The following is a 20,631-nucleotide window of genomic DNA, read 5'->3' as shown; positions in this document are numbered from 1 at the left end:
TAATAAATATCAGAAAGGAAATAAATAAAAGAGAGACAAAACAAAAACTAGAAAAGATCATTGAAACCAATAACTGTTTTCTGAAAAGATTAAAAAAATTGATAAGCCTTTAGCCAGGCTCATAAAGAAAATAGAGAGGACCCAAATAAATAAAATAAGAAATGAAAGTGGAGAAATAATAACGAATACCACAGAGATACAAATATCATAAGAGAATACTACAAAGAGTTATATGCCAACAAATTGGACAACTTAGAAGTTGACACATTTTTAGAAACATACAACCTTCCAAAACTGAATCAGAAAGAAACAGAAAATCTGAACATGCCAATCGCTAGTGGTGAAATTGAATTTGTAATTTAAAATAACTTCCAGCAGACGGCTTCACAGGGGAATGCTACCAAATATATAAATACCTACCCTCCTCAAAATATTCCAAAAAATTGCAGAGGACAGGGCACTCCCAAGTTCATTCTATGAGGTCACCATGACCCTGATACCAAAACCAGACAAAGACACCACAAAAAAGAAAATTACAGGCAATATCTTTGATGAATATAGATGAGAAAATCTCAGCAAAATATTAGCAAACCGAACTCAACAATATATAAAAAGGATCATACACCATTATCAAGTGGGATTTATTTCAGGGATGCAAGGATGCTTCAATATTCATAAATCAGTCAATGTGATACACCACATTAACACAAGGAAGAATAATCACATTATCACCACAATAGATGCAGAAAAAGCATCTGACAAAATTTAACTTCCATTCATGACAAAAACTCTCATCAAAGTTGGTATAGAGGTATATATCTCATATATGTTGGTATATATTTCAACATAATAAAGGTCATTTATGGCAAACCCACAGCTAACTTCATACTCAATTGTGAAATTGAAAGTATTTCCTCTAAAATTGGGAACAAGACAAGGATGCCCACTCTTGCCACTCCTATTTAAACATATTATTTGTTTAGCAACAGCTACAGCAATCAGACAAGAAAAAGAAATAAAAGGCATCCAAATTGGAAGGGAAAAAGTAAAACTGTCACTATTTGCAGATGACATGATACTTTATATAGAAAACTCTAACATCTCCACCAAAAACTATTAGCGCTAATAAATGAATTTGGTAGAGTTTCAGAATACAAGATTTATATACAGAAATTTGTTGCTTTTCTATATACTAATAATGAACTATCAGAAAAAATAAGGAAACAATCCCATTTACAATTGCAAGAAAAAGAATAAAATAGCCAGGAATAATCTTAACCAAGGAGGAGGAAGACCCATACTCTAAGAACAATAAAACATTCATGAAGAAATTTGAAAATGATACAAGGAAATGGAAAGATGTCCCATGTTCTTGGATTAAAAGAATTAATATTGTTAAAATGTCCATGCTACCCAGAGTAATCTACAGATTGAATGTAATCCCTATCAAAATACCCATGACATTTTTCACAGAACTAGAAAAAAAATCTTAAAAAAAAATTATATGCCAAATCTTGAGAAAAAAGAACAAAGCTGGAGGTCTCATGCTCCCTGACTTCAGACTATACTAAAAAGCTACAGTAATCAAAACTGCATGGTACTGGCACTAAAACAGACACATAGGTCAGTGGAACAGAATACAGAGTCCAGAAATAAACCCACACACATATGGTCAATTAATCTACAACAAAGGAAGCAAGAATATACAATGGGGAAAAGACAGTCTTTTCAACAAGTGTGTTGGGAAAATTGGACAGCTACCTATAAAACAATGAGAATAGAACATTTCCTGACCCCATATACGAAATATACTCAAAGTGGATTAAACACCTAAATGTAAGACCTAAAACCATAAAACTAGAAGAAAACATAGGCAGAACACTCTTTGACATAAATTGGAGTGATATGTTTTTTGGATCTGTCTCCTAAGACAAAAGAAATAAAAGCAAAAATAAACAAATGAGACCTAATTAAACCTTTTGCACAGCAAAAAAAAAAAAAAAAAAATCGACAAAATGAAAGGACAGCCTACTGAATGGGATAAAATATTTGCAAATAATATGACCAATAAGAAGTTAATATCCAAAATATATAAACAATTTATACAACACGATATTAAAAAAAAAAACCCAATCACAAAATGGGCAGAAGACCTGAATAGACATTTTGCCAAAGAAGATGTACAGATGGCCAACAGGCACATGATAAGATGCTCAACATCACTAATCATCAGAGAAATGCACATCAAAACCACAATGAGAAATCACCTCACACCTGTCAAAAAATCTACAAGTAACAAAGGTTGGCAATTATGTGGAGAAAAGGGAACCCTAGTAAACTGTTGAGATTGTAAATTGGTGCAGCCACTGTGGAAAACAGTACGGAGATTCCTCAAAAAACTAAAAATAGAATTGCCATATGATTTAGCAATTCCACTGTTGGGTATCGATGTGAAGAAAATGAACACACTAATTAAAAAAGATACATGCACCCCAATGTTCATAGCAGCATTATTTACAATAGCCAAGATATGGAAGTGCCTATCAACAGATTAATGGATATCATTTCAAACATTTAATGCCATAAATTTCTCTATACATGCTGCTCTAGTTCCATCCTACAAATTTTTGTATATTATGCTTTTATTATCATTCAGTTTGAAAATTTTAAATTTCTCTTGAGATTTTTTTCTTTGACACATGGGTTATTTATAAGTATTTTTTATAGGTATCTAAACATTTGGAGATTTTCTGGGTATCTAATATTTATTGATTTCCAGTTTAATTTCATTGTGATCAGAGAATATATTTTATAAGGTATCAATTATTTGACTTTTTGAGACCTACTTTATGGATAAACATGTGGTTTATCTTGGCAAGTGGTACATGTATGCTGAAAAAAAAGAATTGATTCATTGCAGTTGGGTTATTTAGCAGTTGTTTGGTGTTGTGTTCTTTGTTTTCACTTTTGTGCTTTTCATTAAATGCATGCACATTTAGAATGTTTGTTTTCCTGAAGATTGTTTCTTTTAATATTATGTATTGTCCCTCTTATGCTCTTGTAAAATTCTTTGCCTTGAAATCTACTTTGTCTGATATTAATGTAGACATGCCAGTTTTCTTGTGGTTACTGTTTGCATGTTATAACTTTTCAATTATTTTACCTATCTTTGTCTTTATAATGCATTTCTTGCAGAAAACATATGGATTTGCAATAAACTGATTTTCTAAGAAAAAATAACAGATGAATGGATAAAGAAGCTGAGTAATATGCAATGGAATATTACTCAACCATAAAGAAGAATGAAATTCAGTCATTTGCAGCAATGTGGATGGACCTAGAGGGTATTATGCTTAGTGAAACAAGTCACACAGAGAAAGACAATTACCCTATGTCATCACTTATATGTGGAATCTAAAAAATGAAACTAATGTATATAACAAAACAGAAACAGACTCATACATATACAGAACAAAATAATGGTTACCAGTGGGGAGAGGGTGGGGGGGGGGAGGGGTGAGATAGGGGTATGGGATTAAGAGACACAAACTATCACGTACAAAATAAATAACCTACGAGGATACATTGTATAGCACAGGAAAATGTAGCCATTATTTTGTAATAACTTTAAACGGAATATAATCTATAAAAATATTGAATCACTATGCCATACACCTGAAACTAATATAATATTGTAAATCAACTATACTTCAATAAAAATAAAATAGAATAAAGTAAAATGAAAAATAACTTTACAAGACACACAAAAATGCAAAGATATTCTGTGCTCATGAATTACAAGACTTAATATTGCTACAATATCCATACTACCAAAAGTGATCCACAGATTCAATGCAATCCTAATTAAAATTCCAATGGTAGTTTCAACATAAATAGCAAAAATAATCCTAAAATTCGTATGAAGCCACAAAATACCCCTAATAGCCAAAGCAATCTTGAGAAAGAAAAACAAAGCTGGAGGCATCACACTTCCTAATTTCAAACTATAAAGAGAAAAATTCAGCTTTTTTCTTTCCTGTGTAGGGAAAAACCCAATTCTTCCCAACTATGTTTTTCTTTCCTGTGTGTCTCCTTTACTTTTAATAGAACACTCCTTCTGACACTTCTGGTGACCAAATGTGTGGAGGATTTTCCTCACATCAAGCAATTCTCTGCAACACCTGCTGAGGTCCTACACTACAATTCTGACACTACCTACACAGAGATTGCATTAGATCTCACAGGTTAGGGGCTCAGTACCACAAAACTGCCCCCTCACCTCAATTCAGAGGCCAGTCAGAAGCCCAGTTTATTTCCTGTGGCCGTGACCAACTGACTATAGATTGGAGGTTACAAAGACCCCCTCCTTGAGTTTGATCAATTTGCTAGAGCAGCTCACAAAACTAAGGGAAACACTTCCTTACATTTACCAGTTTATTAAAGGATATAATAGAAGATACAGATAAACAGCCAGATGAAGAGATACATAGGGCAAGGTCTGGGAAGGTCCCAAGTGCAGGAGCTTCTGTCCACATGGAGTTGGAGTGTGTCACCCTCCTGGTGTGGATGTGTTCATCAGCCTGGAAGCTCTGTAATGTCATGCTATTGGGATTTTATGAAGGCTTCCTCATGTAGCTATGGTTAATTATTAACTCCATGTCCATCCTCTCTGGAGGATGCGAGGGGAGGCAAAACTTCCAAGCTTCTAATCATGGCTTGGTCTTTCTGGTGACCAGCCTCAATCCGGAGCCCACCCAGAGTCATCTCAAGGGAACAAAAGATGTTCCTCGTGCTCTTATCATGGGAATTTACTAGGGTTTTATGAGCCCTGTGTCAGGGATGGTGTCAAAGACAAATATCAGAACAAGAGATCTTCCTAGTACTCTTAACAGTTAGACAATTTCAAGGGTTTTAGGAGGTCTGTGCCAAGAACAGGGGGCAGAGACCAACATATATATTTTATAGTATCTCCTATGAACTATATTACAAAGCTATAAAAATCAAAACAGTACAGTATTTGCAGAAAAACAAACATAGAGTAATGGAATAGAATAGAGCACTCAGAAATATACCCACACATATATGCTTAATTAATTTACAACAAAGGAGCCAAGAATGTACAATGGGGAGAGGACAGTCTCTTCAATAAAGGTTGTTGGTAAAACTGAACAGCCACATGCAAAAGAATGAAACTGAACCCCTATCTTACACCATACACAAAAATCAACTCAAAATGGATTAAAGACGTGAACATAAGACCTGAAACAATTAAATTCCTAGAAGAAAGCATAGGGGCTCAGCTCCTTGACATTGGTCTTGGCAATTTTTTTTTTTTTATTTGACACCAAAAGCAAAGGCAACATAAGCAAAAATAAACAACTATGACCACATCAAACTAAAAAGCTTCTGCATAGCAAACATGAAAAAATGCTCAATATCATTAACTGTCAAAGAAATGCAAACCAAAACCAAAATGAGGTATCACCTCACACCTGTTAGAATGGTTATTATCAAAAAAGATAAGGGAAAGCAAATATTGGAGAGGATGTGGATAAAAAGGAACTCATATAAATTATAAACTGGTGCACCTACTATGGAAAAAGAGTAGTTCCTCAAAAAATGAAAAATAGAACTGCTATATAATCCAGCAATTTCACTTCTGGGTATATATCAGAAGGAAAAGAATCACTATCTTGAAGAGATGGATGAATGAATAAGGAAAATGTGCCATATATATATATATATATATATTCAGCCATAAAAAAGAATGAATCTTGCCATTTTTGATACCATGGATGAACTTTGAAGGCATTATACTAAGTGAAACAAGTCAAGCAGGGAGAGACAAATACTGTATGATCTCATTTATATGTGGAATCTAAAAAAACTGAACTCATAAAAACAGAACAGACTGGTGGTTGCCAGAGGTGGGGGGGTGGGAATCGGAGGAAATGAGTGAAAGTGATTAAAAGGCACAAACTTCCAGTTATAAGATAACTAAGTTCTGGGTATACAATGTACAGCAGAATGACTATAGTTAACAATACTGTATTGTATATTTGAAAGTTGCTGAGAGAATAGATCTTAAAAGTTATTATAAGAAAAAAATTGTAACTATGTGAGGAGATGGATGTTAACTAAACTTACTGTGCTAGTCATTTGCAATATGTACATATATCAAATCATTATGCTGTATACCTTAAACTAATACAATGTTGTATATCAACTATATCTCAATAAAACTGGAAAGAATTAAAATAAATATATCAGTTACCCAAAAAAATTAATCTCATCCATAAACACCCTTACAGAAACTCTCAGAATAATTTTTGACCATATATCTGGGCACTCATAGCCCAGTCAAGTTGACATAAAATTAACCATCACAGTATCCAACAGGATATTGTGGAAGTAATACAGTGTGAGTTCTGAGAATAGGTTTTAAATGACACTGCGGCTTCTGCCTTTCTCTCTTGTTCTACAGGAAGCCAGCTGCCATGTCACAAGACACTCAAATAGTCTTAGGGCAAGGTCCTCCTGGTGAGGATATCCGGCCTCCAGTCCACAACCATGACAGTGAGTCATCTTAGACTTGGATCCTCCAGTCCCAGTCAAACTTTCAGATGACTGCAATTCTGGCCAATGTCTGCACTGCAACCTCCTGAAAGATCCCAAGCCAGAACCACCTTGCTTAGCTGCTTTTAAATTCCTGACACCCAGAAACTGTGTGAGATAATACTTGTTTATTCTTGCTTTAAATTAATAAGTTTAGGGTAATTTGTTCCTATGTAATAGATAACTGATTTAAAAGTCATTCTACAAAAATAATTGCTGTGTACTCTTCAAAAATGTCAAGGTCAGGAAAACAGAAAAGACTTAGAATCTTTACCAGATTAAATGAGAAAAAGGACAATCAAGTGCAATGCATGATCCTAGAATGATCCTGGGCCAGACAAAAAAGGGGGGGGGGTGTGTTCGTGTGTGTGCACGTGCGGGCACCCGCCCGCCCGCACGTGTTTGCTATAATAAGAAATATTAGCTGATTGGAGAAATCTGTACAATCTGTCCCTTATGTAATATGTTAATTTCCTCTTTTTGATCATTGTACTGAAATTGTGTAAGACTATGCTTTTGTTTTTAGGAAATACATACTAAAGTATTTAGAGGGGTATCATGCTTGTAACTCATCTCAAAGAGTTCCAAAGTAAAAAATTATATAATTATACTTATATACACATATAAAGTATATGTGTATATATCTAGATCTCTCTCTATATAGCTATACCATAGCTATTTATCTAGAAATAGAGATGGAGAATGATAAAGAAAATACAGTAAAATGTTAACATTTGGAGAATCTGAGTGATGGGTGTATAGAGATTCTTTGTATTATTTTTGCAACTTTTCTGTAGTAATTACTTCAAAATAAAAAGAAAAGAACAGCAGAGCTGGTTACTGTTCCTAAGTTTCCTTTGCAAATAAACGGTTTTCAAACGGAGGGTTAATAACTTTTGAAATGAACTTAGCGAATCCAAACCAGAATTTTCAAGAGAGAGAGTGGAGGGGAGTGAAGGGGAAGGGAGGGAATGGGAGGAAAGGGGAGGAGAGGAAAGGAGAGGAGATGATAATAGAATAGAACAGAATAGAATAGAACGGGAGCGAGCGTTGTAGATTAGTAAAGCCAGTACTATTTTGTTTCAGTTCTCCAGAGAGACAAAAGTGGATGCACTGGGTGGCGTGGTCAAAAACGTTGGAAAGCCACTGCACTGACGAGTAGAATCTGAGCCAAAGACTGAATCAGAGTTCTTCCGCCCACCCGCCCCCGGCCAACCCCTCGCCCCCTCTGCAGCCCTCACCGCGTGGTCCCGCCCCCAGCAGCCAGCAGGTGTGCGCTCAAGCTAGCACGTGGTGCCAGACACTACTTAAGGGCCCACCTTCCCCTGCTTGCAGCTGCCCCCTTCTCCAGCCCTGTCATTCCGGAGCTGCCGGAGGCTCGCGGGTCTCAGACGCATCCAGCCGCTGGGGCTGCAGCCTTGGCATGGGCGCCGCGGGTCCGCTCTGGGTTTTCTTGGCTCTCGCCGTGCCAGGGGTCCTCGGTGAGCTGGGAATGGGAGCTCGGAGGTAGGGACGCGTCTGGGGCCGGGACGGCCTCTGTGCCGCGATGCAAAGGAGACAGTCAAAAGTTAGAAGGCGGGGCAGTCTTGCATGCCTCGCTCGCTTTGGGGGACCCCGAGATCTCTTGGTCCTGAATGTCCTTGCTCGCTCCTCCTGGGCTGGGACCACCAGAATTGCAGGCTGCATCAGAGACGCACTATGTGATCTGCCCAGTGTGGCTTGTGGCGTGGCGTGCCCGCTCTGTGCTCTCCGGGCTCCCCGCCCCCGGGACTCAGCATGTGCTCAGCGCTCTGGGTCTGGAGGTCTGCGAGCTCTAACGCCCGGACACATATCCGAAACCTACTCGTGCTGAGTGCATGCGACTCGGTTGCATGCTCCGCTAGGCGCGGGAGTTTCTGCGCACACTGAACTCCCTCCTGCCTGGTAAAAGCAGCACAGCCTCCTGCTGCCTTCCCAGAATAAGAATAATGTCTGATCCCCAGGCGTGGTTCTAAACGATAAACATCTGGAGTTATTTAGAAAAGTTGATACGTGAATAAAAATTGCAGTTCTTTGTGTTATTTACCTTCTGTAATGGCAAGGGCTCCAGAAGGTGTCATTAAACGTTTATTATAATTTTCTTCCTCCAGATTGGCTTAATTTTAAAGAAGAATTGTAATTTTTTAAGATTGGAGTCTCTAGGTGATAAGATAGGTATAACTTTTTAATAATTTTCAGAGTACATTGGATTCCCAGTTTATTAAGAAGTTTACTGTGTACAGACCTCAATACCTGCGTGACTTTTGGCAAGTCATTTCGCTCCCTAGCCTCAGTTTCTTCATCGGTAAAATGAAACTAGAGATAGGCAGCCCTACACTTACTCGGCTGCCCTGAATATCAGATGAAATTAGGCAAATGAAAGTTAAATGTTGGATGTTACTACTAGATGCCAGTAATAAGACGACTGTCTGGACCTGTTTTGATGGAGTCAGCATTTAAGCTTGACCACTCCCAGCTTGTTAAGGGATAGTGCATACGTTTGTTCTATCACAGTTCACTTTGTCTGCTTCCTGACATTCAACTTTATCCTGACCCTTAACTGAACATTTCCCCAAACCATGATCTTCATCTCTCTCTCTCCTACATATTAACTCTTTGAACAAACGCACTTTCACAGCATTCTCTAACACCTCCCATGTGTCACAGTTCCCGACCTGACTTCTTGCCAGCATTCCATTCCTTTTTCTAAATTTCAGAGAGGATATTATCAATTGAAAATCAACTTCTTTTCCAGCCCTGTCAATTCATTGTACCCTACAAGGATGCCAGAGCATCGCCTTCCAGTACCAGAGCAGGACCATCCTTTCGGTCATTTAACTCCAGACGCACGAAAGGCCAGGTCTACCTTTCTGTCGACTGTCACAGCTAACGTGCTTCTGTTGTTTGTCTTATTCTTACACCAATATTTTAATCATATTTATTATGATTACCTTTGTAACAACCTCCTCTCTTACAGGTTATTCTGATACTAGTCTTTAACTTTTCCAATGGTGAAAACTAAAATTTAAAAACTTTTTTTTTCATTATTCCACTCCCTTGCTCAAAAATCTAAAAGGGCTTCCTACTGCCTGTGGAATTAAAAAAAAAAAAATCTGTCTTCAGCCTTTCAAGCCTTTGGTATTTGGATCTCACCTAAGCATGCCCCTCCTGATTCCCCACTGCTTCCTATCACAAATGCACCGCTCATCTTCTTGCCTGACCGACACCCCAAGGTCCTTTGCTCAGGCTATACCCACGCCCCCTCCTGACTTTTGCAGGATGGTTTGATTTGCATATATTGTGGAATGATTACCATAGTAAGTTTAGTTAACATCCATCACCTCATATAGATACAATACAAAGAAAAGAAAATTTTTCTCCTTGTGATGAGAACTCTTAGGATCTACTCTATTAACAATTTTCCTACGTATCGTAAAACCATGTTAACTATAGTTATCATGTTGGACTCACTAGTACTTATTTTTCTTATAACTGGAAGTTTGAATCTTTTGACCACCTTCCTCCAATTCTCTCTCCTCCCACTCCCTGCCTCCAATAACCACAAATCTGATCTCTTTTTTCTGAATTTTGTCTTTTTGTTTTTAGATTCCACGTAAAAGTGAGATCATACATTACTTGTATGTCTCTGTGTGACTTATTTCACTTAGTATAATGCCTTCAAGGTCCATCCATGTTGTTGCAAGTGGTAGGATTCCCTTGTTTTTTTAATGGCTGAATAATATTCCATTGTATATATTCATCCACAACTTCTTTATCCATTCATCTATTGATGGACACTTAGGCTGTTTCCATGAGTTGGCTATGTTTCCATTTGTAAATAATGTCACTGTGAACATGGGGGTGTAGTTATCTTTTCAAGTTAGTATTTTCATTTCCTTTGTATATATCCCCAGATGTGGAATTGCTGGATCATATGGTAGTTCTATCGTTAACTTTTTGAGGAATCGTGGTGCCTTTTTAAAATACAGGTTTCTGGGTTCCATCTCACCTTCCAGAGATTCATATGTTTGTGGGGGGTGGGGGGTGGCCCAGGAAGCTGAGATTTAACAAGCGCTCTGGAAAATTCTGAAGCAAGTATCTTAAAGAGCAAATTTCCCTCTCAGAGTGTTTTCATTTTTCTCCTTTTATCTATTTGCATAAACCAATTCAAATTTCCTGCGCTGTTAAATTTCACTCTTGCCTTGACTGACTGCCTCACCTTAACCAACACTAAGAAAATAAAATCATTAAGTAGGAATTCCCTTATTTTCCAATCATCTACCTCCATCTGAGATCAGATTTTTTCTCTCCTCTGGTTAAAACATGCCAAGGGCTACCCATCACATTAGGACAAAATCCATGCTCCTTAACCTCAACTCCAGGCCTCTGCTTCTCTGAAGTTCTCTGTACTCCTCCCTCACTGACTCTTCTCCAGCCACACTGGCCTTCTTTCTATTCCTTAAATGGAGTCATGTTTGTTTAACAGGTGCACTAGGTGTTCCTCTCTTAAAATGCTCTTCTATGGGTCATCCCTTACCTGTCTCCTCAACATTCAGGTCTCAGCTCCACTGACACTTTTCTGTGATGCTCTGACTCTTACCTGAAGTAGTCTATACCCCAGGTCACTCTCTATCACATAACCATGTTTTATTTTCCACAGAGCACCTATCATCATATAAAACCTTCTTATTTATTTACTTGTTTGTTCCCTCACTGGTATACAAGTGCCATGAGATCAAGGCCTTTATCTGTCTTTATTGCCTGATGAATCTCAGTACATGGTATTACCATCAACCAAGAGCTCAAGTCAAAAGCCTAGAAGCCATTACTGAATCCTCCCATTCCCTTAGCCCCACATTTAAGTACAACAGAGTCACCCACTTCTCACTGTCTCCTTGTGCTCAAGCTTCATTTTTTTGGTCTAAGCTACTATAATACCTTCCAGACTACACTCCCTACTTCTGAAAGTAAAAGTCCAGTCCATTCGCCATCCAATTGCTAGACTATGTTTTTAAAAAGTTAAATCAGGCCATGTGACTCTCTTGCTTGAACTCTCCAGTGACTCCTACCCAGAATAACACAGGGACATCCTCCTGTGGACTAAGAAGCCCTGTGTAATCCTTCCTTCTGGGCTTTTTAACTCGATTCCATTTCACTCTGATCACTAAGTTCCAGCCACACTTGCATTTTGTTTTATCCCTAAAGCATAGTAAATCCATCCCTGCTGTTAGGCTTCTGCCTAACATGCTTTTACCCAGCACTTTACCTGTCTGGCTGGCACCTTCTTATCCTTCAGTCATAACTCAAATGTCTCCTCTTCATAAGCCTTCTTTAACCATCATAACTGAAGTCATATGCCATCCTGTCCCCTCTTTTTTCCAGTGCATTACATTTTGATACATCACTCTGTTTATTTCCTTTACCTACGATCTATTTATTTATTGGTATTTATTTATGGTCTCTCTCCCTCTATTGGAATATAAATTCCATGAATGTGAGAGCCTTGTGTCTAATGTTCACTGATGCATATTCTGTGCTTAAGACAGTATCTTGGTTGATATGCACACCCATCATTCAAAAATGATCAGATAGCCAGGAAACCCAGAGTTATGTTATGTGATCATAATAATTCTCATTATCAATAATAATTTTTCCTTCTACCTGCTGTGTGACCTAAATTTCAGGGTTATTTTGATCATCTTGTATATTTGTTCTTCATTCATTTCAAATGGATTTCTAAGCCAGTCCAGGTAAATCCCCTTAGACACAGATAAAGAGTTAAATGTATTTCTGTTCTCTAGAAAGGCCTTTGCCTAGTTAGTTTTAATATGGTTCAAGGGATGTGTATGTCAATGTTTTGTCACTATATTCTATTTTATATCCAGTCATGATCTACACTGATGTTTACTCCTGATTTTAAAAAGATGTGAAGAGAAAAAAAAAATGTGAAGAGGGTCCAATGACCCTTAAGAGAATTAATGTTACTTGATGGTTCATAGGCTAACTTTCCCTTTTCTGATACGAAAGAGAACATGATTGCTGGAAATTCTGTCCTGTGACCTGGGATTTTGGCAAAATCATTACTAATAAGAGCTGGCATCCCCCAAGAGACAGGTGTCCCTAAGTCTCATTGAAGATAAAAATTTCCCATTGTTTCTCATCCAGAAAGTATGATTCTTATCTCCTTTCACCTTCTACTTTTTTTGCTTCAAGATCTTGGTTACTTCTCAGTCCATGTCATCACTAATGATTAAATCTTGTAAACTCAAATTGGTTTTCAGATTGTGGAAAATTATTTAGGATTGCCCTTATCCACATTGGATAATTACAGGTTAAATCATTTGATTAGGGTGAATTGGTACAAATAACGGCAGGGTCGTGAAGTTGGTCTTCATTGAGGTCAAACCCTGACTTTCCCTATAGAGTCTTGCTGTTTTGCGAAAGTATGCATTTGGAAACATTTGTAGGTGTTAATGGAGGACACCAAAGGAGTTGAGGAAAGAAATAGGAGACCTACAGTGGGATCTGGGTCCCAAGAGTAATGGCTATTCTTAGATCCTGTCCATATGACTTCTCCAACAGAAGTGTTGGGCTACAAAAAGGTTGGGTCTGGCCACAACTTTGGGAGTTCTGTGTTTGCCTTTGTGTCAGTTAGTCCATGTTTGTTCTTTGACTTGCACCTGTATCAGTTTCAGATTTGTTTGAAAAAGGAGATTTATAAATTTGATATTCAAATATATCACCATTCTGGAGTTGAAACTTGAACTCTCTTTCATACCTAGAAAAATTCTTTTCCAGGTACATCCTCAAGTATCTGGGTGTTACAGTTTCTTACCCATCTCCTAGAATAAGGTTTGTTTCATCTTCATCATCATAATCATCATCATAATTATTTTAAGTCAAAGAGAAGTGTCTTGAAAAAACTGGCTCCTTTTATCTGGTACCCATCAGGAAGTATTTACTAAACTCTTTTGGGGGTATATTACTCTACTAAGTTAATGGAATAAAATAATGAAGAATAAAAACAACCCTATTTTCTTCTTGCTAGGACCTAAGGGTTTAATGACTAAGATAGTAATGTTAATTCATTAAAGTAATTTTAGAGGATCATACATGTGATGAGCTTTCAAGGTCTGATATACTTGATATACTTGTTTCCTGTGCTATCCCAGAAAAGTTTTTACTTATAAGGTTTTAGTTTTTATTTATGAGGTTGTAAGAAGATAGAACAACTCCAGGGTCTTTATGGAATTTTATTAAAAAATGATTTTCTCCAGCTCTTCTTCTGAAGTCTATCCTAAAAAGCCTTTGAACTCCCGAGCTTATTTCTCTGTATATGCATTCATACTGCAAGATATATCTTCTTTGACCCAGGAAATATTGACATCTTGGGTTTACTGTCTAAAGATCAAAGTTATTGTAACTGGTGACAAAACAAGCTGAATAGAGATTTTAGCCTCTCTTAGTTTTGATATTCCTGTGGTCTTTGTCTTTAGGTCAGTGTAAGTTCCTGCCAAGGTATCCTTTTGCTAAGCCTAAAATTCAGAGTGATCAGTCTGAGTTTGCTGTTGGGACAACTTGGGAATATGAATGCCTTCCTGGGTATGTCAAGAGGTCATTCTTTATCACCTGCCTAGAGACCTCCAAGTGGTCAGATGCTCAGCCAATCTGTAAACGTGAGTAATCAGTAATAGAAGAATCTTTGGGTCTATAGCATGTCTCTATGGGCTAACCTATTATTTTCAAGATAAAAGATGAGAAAGTAAGTAATCTCAAATGAAGGGGGCTGCTAGGTTCTCCATGTTTTCTTTTACTCCTAAGGGTATTAAGTATCATGTATTGGGGTTAAGTCACACAGCTGGCCAACCCTGTTTATCCTATAATCTTCATGACCTTGTTCTATGGTCTCTGTACTGTGTTACAGTGATCTTAGAAGTTAGTATACAAGGAATATTAGTTTCACCTCATATTAGTTTTCACCCAACTCAATTCAAGAAATATTTTTGAGTAACCACTGGGTATGAAGCATTAGGCTAGATGGTGGGGCTTGGAAGAGACGTAAAAATTAACCTGCTAGTCTCTGTCATTGAGGAAGTCCTATAGTATTTGTAAAGACTGGTTTTTGAACAAATACTGTACTATGGTGTAATTGCTTTTATTTATAGAGATAAAATTTTATGATATCATAGAGAAGTAAATAATAAGTGTTATCTAGGAGAATAGAGAAATCTAGGCACTACAGACAGAGGAAACAGCATATGCCAACGCATAAAGGTATGGAAGAACATGACGTCTCTGGAAAATAGGAAAATTCAGAGTGGTTAGAATATAAGGTGCCTGGTGAGGAATAGTAGTTGATTAAGTGGATTGGAGTTTAAGTGTGGTAGGCCATGCATTCTTTTCCAATAAACAATGGTAAGTCAGTGTAAGTTTTTGAATGTGGGGAGTGGCATGACCACCTTTATACTTCTGAAAGATAATGTGTGCAGCAGCATAGAAGATGTGCTGGACCAATGGCGACCAGCATTAGAAAAGTAAATTTTATTACTCGATGATCCAATGAGAGATTATAGTGGTGGCAAAATAGTTGGTTTGGAGAGAGATTTCTGGAATCCAGTCATGAAAACTTGGTGATCTATTGAATTAAGGGCAGGGGGTAGAGAAAATGAGTTACAGATAGGAAATGATGACTGTGAGGTTTTTTTTTGTTTGTTTGTTTGTTTGTTTTAAGCCATAGGACTTGGTAGATGTTGCCATCAACTGACAGAGTATAAAAAGGGGAAATAGAGATTATAAATTATGGTTGACTACAAATAATGTTTGCATCCATGCTCAGAAATATAGACTACATGCATTAAACAAATAGTGTTATGGAGTTGACTGATCCTTTGGAAGATAGAAGTTCTGTAAATGCCCCAAATTTCTTTGAATAAACATAAGTAAACTACTCAGCAAGTCCAGTCAGGTTGGAATTTAATGTAAAACACAAAACATCCCCCAAATCCCAGTCCCAAATCGTGTTTTGTCTTGTTTTCCCTTATAGGTAAATCATGTGTAAGTCCTAGAGAACTCCTCCATGGCTTTGTCCTTGCACCCAGGGGTATCGTGTTTGGGTCAACAATTACATATTCTTGTGATAAAGGGTGAGTCACCAGGAGACATCTCCAGAGTACATGGATATTGGAACACTAGTTTCAACCAGAAATCACCCATCTTCCAAAAGAGAGCTGAGTAATTGCCACCCACCCTTAACCATAGATAAGTAAAAAGAGAATCACTTCTCTGATCTGCTCCAGAGGCAACTCTTCAGGATTACCCACTAGAGAGGATCCCTAGAAGAGAAAAAAGTTTGGGCTATTCTTCTTCCAATTTTAAATCTTCAGTGTTACTGACCAGGAGGTCAAATTTCATTTGTCTTTAGATTGTTGAATCTTTTGTATGAGTCCTTAATCTGTCACCATTATTTGTCATATATGATATTCTATTCTTTGCCATTCTTTCAGTGGAAAAAGAACTAAGCTTTCCTAAAATGTCCAGCTGGGAGATGATCACTCATCTCTTTGTCTTTAGATATCGACTCATTGGTGACTCCTCTGCCACATGTATTATCTCAGACAATATTGTAACCTGGGATAAGGACATGCCTTTTTGTGAATGTGAGTAGAATTTTCCCTTTATTGCACCTAGGTAATTCCTCTTGTCACCCTCCAAAGGGAAAGTGAGCATCTACACATCAAAATAAGTACTCAGGTGGGTTACACTTGGCTTGAGTAGTTCTGGACACAGATCTGTGGTTTATCTTCTTCTATGCCCCCAATCCCATTACACTTTGCTTTGCTTACTGTCCTTTGATGGTACATTATCTCATAGTGAATAAGTGCTCAAATCTAAAATATGCCACAAGATTACACACTGCCAATTTTATTCCATGCAAAATGTACACCACCCTAGGTGCCTTTTGTAACAGTTTATCTGTACTCTGGGGGTCAGGACTGGTGACCAGATCATATTTTTGTGGGTTTTTATCAGGCCAGTTCCATGTATCTTCCTACCTTGCTACTTCCCATTTAGAACCATCTTTGAGATGAGGATACAGAATTTCAATAATAGGGGTTAATTGTAGGCTAAGTGGAAGTTTGGTTTGCAAGAGTTAAGACAAAATTCCCAGAAGGTATAACATTTAAATGCCTTCTCTCTTTTCCTATCTACCCCATCCTCCCCAAGCTATTCCTTGTGAGTCACCCCCAGCCATCTCCAATGGAGACTTTTACAGCAGCAGTAGAGAGGACTTTTACTATGGAATGGTGGTTACTTATAAGTGCCATGTTGGACCGAATGGGAAAAAGCTGTTTGACCTCGTGGGTGAGAAGTCAATATATTGCACCAGCAAAGACAATCGAGTTGGCATCTGGAGCAGCCCTCCCCCTCGGTGTATTCATGTAGTCAAATGCCCAATTCCAGAAGTTGAAAATGGAATTACGGAATCTGGATTTAGACGCTCATTTTCCTTAAATGACTCTGTGATGTTTAAGTGTAAGCCTGGCTTTACCATGAAAGGCAGCAACACAGTATGGTGCCAACCAAACAGCAAATGGAACCCTCCACTGCCAAGGTGCTTCAAGGGTGAGTTGGGCTGAAACTTTGGGGATCTAGAAATAAATTGAGACTTTGGGAGGAATAGATATATGGTACCTATGAGAAGAGGAAGATAAAGACAGTGAGTGTATGTAGTTGGGTATCCTGGTTAAAGAATTTAAAAGTAAACTTTGAAAGTAGTATCTAAATGTAGAAGAGTTGGGAAATTTACTATATTCTGGGACAGTGCTAGATATGCATTAATGTAGGGGAAATTAGAAGACACTTAAAAAAAAAAAAAACAGGTAGTACCAGAGCTAATGATCAGAGATTTTTATATGATTAAAATCATATGTGATTGCCAAAAAACACATGAGATTGCCAACAAACACATGAAAGAATGCTCAATATCATTAACCTTTAGAGAAATGCAAATCAAAACTACAATGAGATATCATCTCACACCAGTCAGAATGGCCATCATCAAAAAATCTACAAACAATAAATGCTGGAGAGGGTGTGGAGAGAAGGGAACCCTCTTGCACTGTTGGTGGGAATGTAAATTGATACAGCCACTATGGAGAACAGTATGGAGGTTCCTTAAAAAACTAAAAATAGAACTACCATGTGACCCAGCAATCCTACTACTGGGCATACACCCTGAGAAAACCATAATTCAAAAAGAGTCATGTACCAAAATGTTCATTGCAGCTCTATTTACAATAGCCAGGACATGGAAGCAACCTAAGTGTCCATCAACAGATGAATGGATAAAGAAGATGTGGCACATATATACAATGGAATATTACTCAGTCATAAAAAGAAACGAAATTGAGTTATTTGTAGTGAGGTGGATGGACCTAGAGTCTATCATAGAGAGTGAAGTAGGTCAGAAAGAGAAAAACAAATACCGTATGCTAACACATATATATGGAATCTAAAAAAAAAAATGGTCATGAAGAACCTAGAGGCAAGACGGGAATAAAGACACAGACCTACTAGAGAATGGACTTGAGGATACAGGGAGGGGGAAGGGTAAGCTGGGACAAAGTGAGAGAGTGGCATGGACATATATACACTACCAAAAGTAAAATAGATAGCTAGTGGGAGGCAGATGCATAGCACAGGGAGATCAGCTCAGTGCTTTGTGACCACCTAGAGGGGTGGGATAGGGAGGGTGGGAGGGAGGGAGGTGCAAGAGGGAAGAGATATGGGGACATATGTATACGTATAACTGATTCACTTTGTTATAAAGCAGAAACTAACACACCATTGAAAAGCAATTATACTCCAATAAAGATGTTAAAAAAATCATATGTGATTAGATTTTATTTAAATGAGGATAAAATAAACTCTCAATCCTATTGGCCAGGCCAATGGGGGAAATGGGCTGATCAGAATTTGATTCAAATTACTATAGGTATTATACATTCTCCTATTGAAAAATGTAGGCTTTATGGAATAAGGCTAGAGTTAAGATCAAGTCACTTCCCCCATTCCCCCTTTTTCCCCTACTCTTATTGAGAAGTGCCTGACTTATTAAAAACCTGGCAACATTGGGAGCCCCCCCAACAAGGCTCAGAAACTTCATCAGTGGTTTGGGAAGCAGGAAGAAAGAGGAGATTTTTGGTGGTAAAAATGCATTATAATAGTTTGATTCCTTTGGCTACAACATTAGTGAGAGAGTATATCCATTTAAATGAAATGGGAAAATGATGAATGGGAATAATGTTTCTTGGCATAGATCAAGGTACAGAAGGAAGATAGATGCAAGGCTGATCGTGTCTAAAATATGAAACACATGTTAGCCCCACTGCAGCTCACCCAAAAGAGTGTCTGCCTTATACTTTGGAGAATTGACATGACCACCTTCATCCGACTCCTGCCAACCTCAAGTTGGCTTAGGTTGTAGAGAAGAAAGTTCTTATTTCAGAAATAAAAGGACTCTGGTCCTGTTCTTTTCTCAGGGTGTCTACCACCTCCACATATCTACCATGGTAATTATAACAAATTGGATGAGGAATTCTTTGCAGTTGGACAGGAAGTGTCCTACAGCTGTGAGCCTGGCTATACTCTCATTGGAACTAACCCTATGCAGTGTACATCCTTGGGAACCTGGAGCCATCCAGCCCCCAAATGTGAAGGTGCCTAAAGGTCTATTCCATCTCAAGGAAACTTAGCTGTTTCCTGACTCTTCATGTGCCAGCCTTGTCTCTTTTTTCCTAGCAAAATCATGTGATGCCATTCCAAACCAACTTCTCAACGGTCATGTGGTAGCTCCTCCTAATCTCCGGCTTGGGGCAGAGGTTGCATTTGTTTGTGATAAGGGGTGAGTGCAAGGTGATGGGGCCTGACTTGGGGCCTATGATCCATAGCTAAGCATTGCAAAGTGTGATCTTTAAAGGTAGTTAAAATTTTTTTCTCTCCTTTTCTTTACCCTTTATGATTAAGAATTCTGTTATTAAGCAAATTCCATTGATTTTCCCCAAATGTGTAAATTGTGCATGGCCAGCCAAAGCTGAGAATTATCCTTTCATCATTTGCAAAAGCAAAGTTTGGGCTCTGAAGTTAAGGCTTCTATTTTGGAGTCTGAATAGATGTTGGGGGTTCAGTAAGATGGACTCTTTAAAGTGAGCTTAGGGAACAAAGTCTCTGATGTTTTCTTTACTAGGAACTTAGGTTATTTCCTTCTAATTGTCAAGAAAATCTTGACATTTGGATGCCAAAGAGGAAAGAGAGAATTCAAGAAAAGAACAGATCATTAGGACTGTTTTCTCTGTGTTTTCAGCTGGTCTGAAGGCCTCACATAGCTTAGCTGATTCACAATCTTAGACATTTTCCTTAAGCCAGAAATGCTTACAAAAATAGAGGCTATTAATACCATATACTTGAGAGAAGTGATGAATTCCATGCAACCGAGAATTAGTTTGTTCTGGTGATGATTTGCTACCCCTTATTGTTTAAGGTACCGGTTACATGGCCAATCTTCTAGTCAGTGTGTCTCAGAAGGAATGAGAGTACTCTGGAATAATAAGTTTCCTGTCTGTGAACGTGAGTAGAAAGCAAAAATAATCAAGTATGGATCGTGCCTCTTGATTTTTGGTGTATTCTCATGCATTTATCAATTATAAAATCTTATCAATATGAACATATATATGCCACTCTTCTATATGTTCTAGAATGCAGACAAAAACTAAATTTATTCAGTTGACTACATATGGTATTGAGTATTCTATGTGTATAAGGATAAAGGCTCTCAAAAATTACCCCTACTGAAAATGAATAGCACTGATGTGCTGAAATGGTTTGGCTGTGTCTTCTTATGCCATTTCCTCATCTGATGAGCAATTCTTGGAGCTAAATGGAAATCAACCAGAAGTTTTGGAGGTTGGCAAGTTTTCCTTTATTCTAAGACTCACTCAG

At 37.8% G+C, this 20,631-nt stretch overlaps 1 protein-coding gene across 1 annotated transcript in view; it reads left to right on the top strand.

Moving 5' to 3' along the window:
• The first annotated feature begins 9,416 nt into the window (after positions 1–9,416).
• LOC137760733 (complement receptor type 1-like) overlaps positions 9,417–20,631 on the top strand; it is a 169,677-nt gene continuing 158,462 nt past the window's right edge. Inside the window, exons 1-8 of the mRNA XM_068537637.1 lie at positions 9,417–9,462; positions 14,130–14,309; positions 15,677–15,776; positions 16,204–16,289; positions 16,858–17,256; positions 19,176–19,352; positions 19,435–19,537; positions 20,174–20,259. Of these exons, the coding sequence (XP_068393738.1) occupies positions 9,417–9,462; positions 14,130–14,309; positions 15,677–15,776; positions 16,204–16,289; positions 16,858–17,256; positions 19,176–19,352; positions 19,435–19,537; positions 20,174–20,259 (1,177 nt within the window). The remainder of the gene's footprint in view (positions 9,463–14,129; positions 14,310–15,676; positions 15,777–16,203; positions 16,290–16,857; positions 17,257–19,175; positions 19,353–19,434; positions 19,538–20,173; positions 20,260–20,631) is intronic.

Source organism: Eschrichtius robustus, chromosome 3, assembly GCF_028021215.1.
Source record: "Eschrichtius robustus isolate mEscRob2 chromosome 3, mEscRob2.pri, whole genome shotgun sequence".
Taxonomy (NCBI): domain Eukaryota; kingdom Metazoa; phylum Chordata; class Mammalia; order Artiodactyla; family Eschrichtiidae; genus Eschrichtius; species Eschrichtius robustus.
This window is presented reverse-complemented; position numbering and strand designations above follow the sequence as displayed.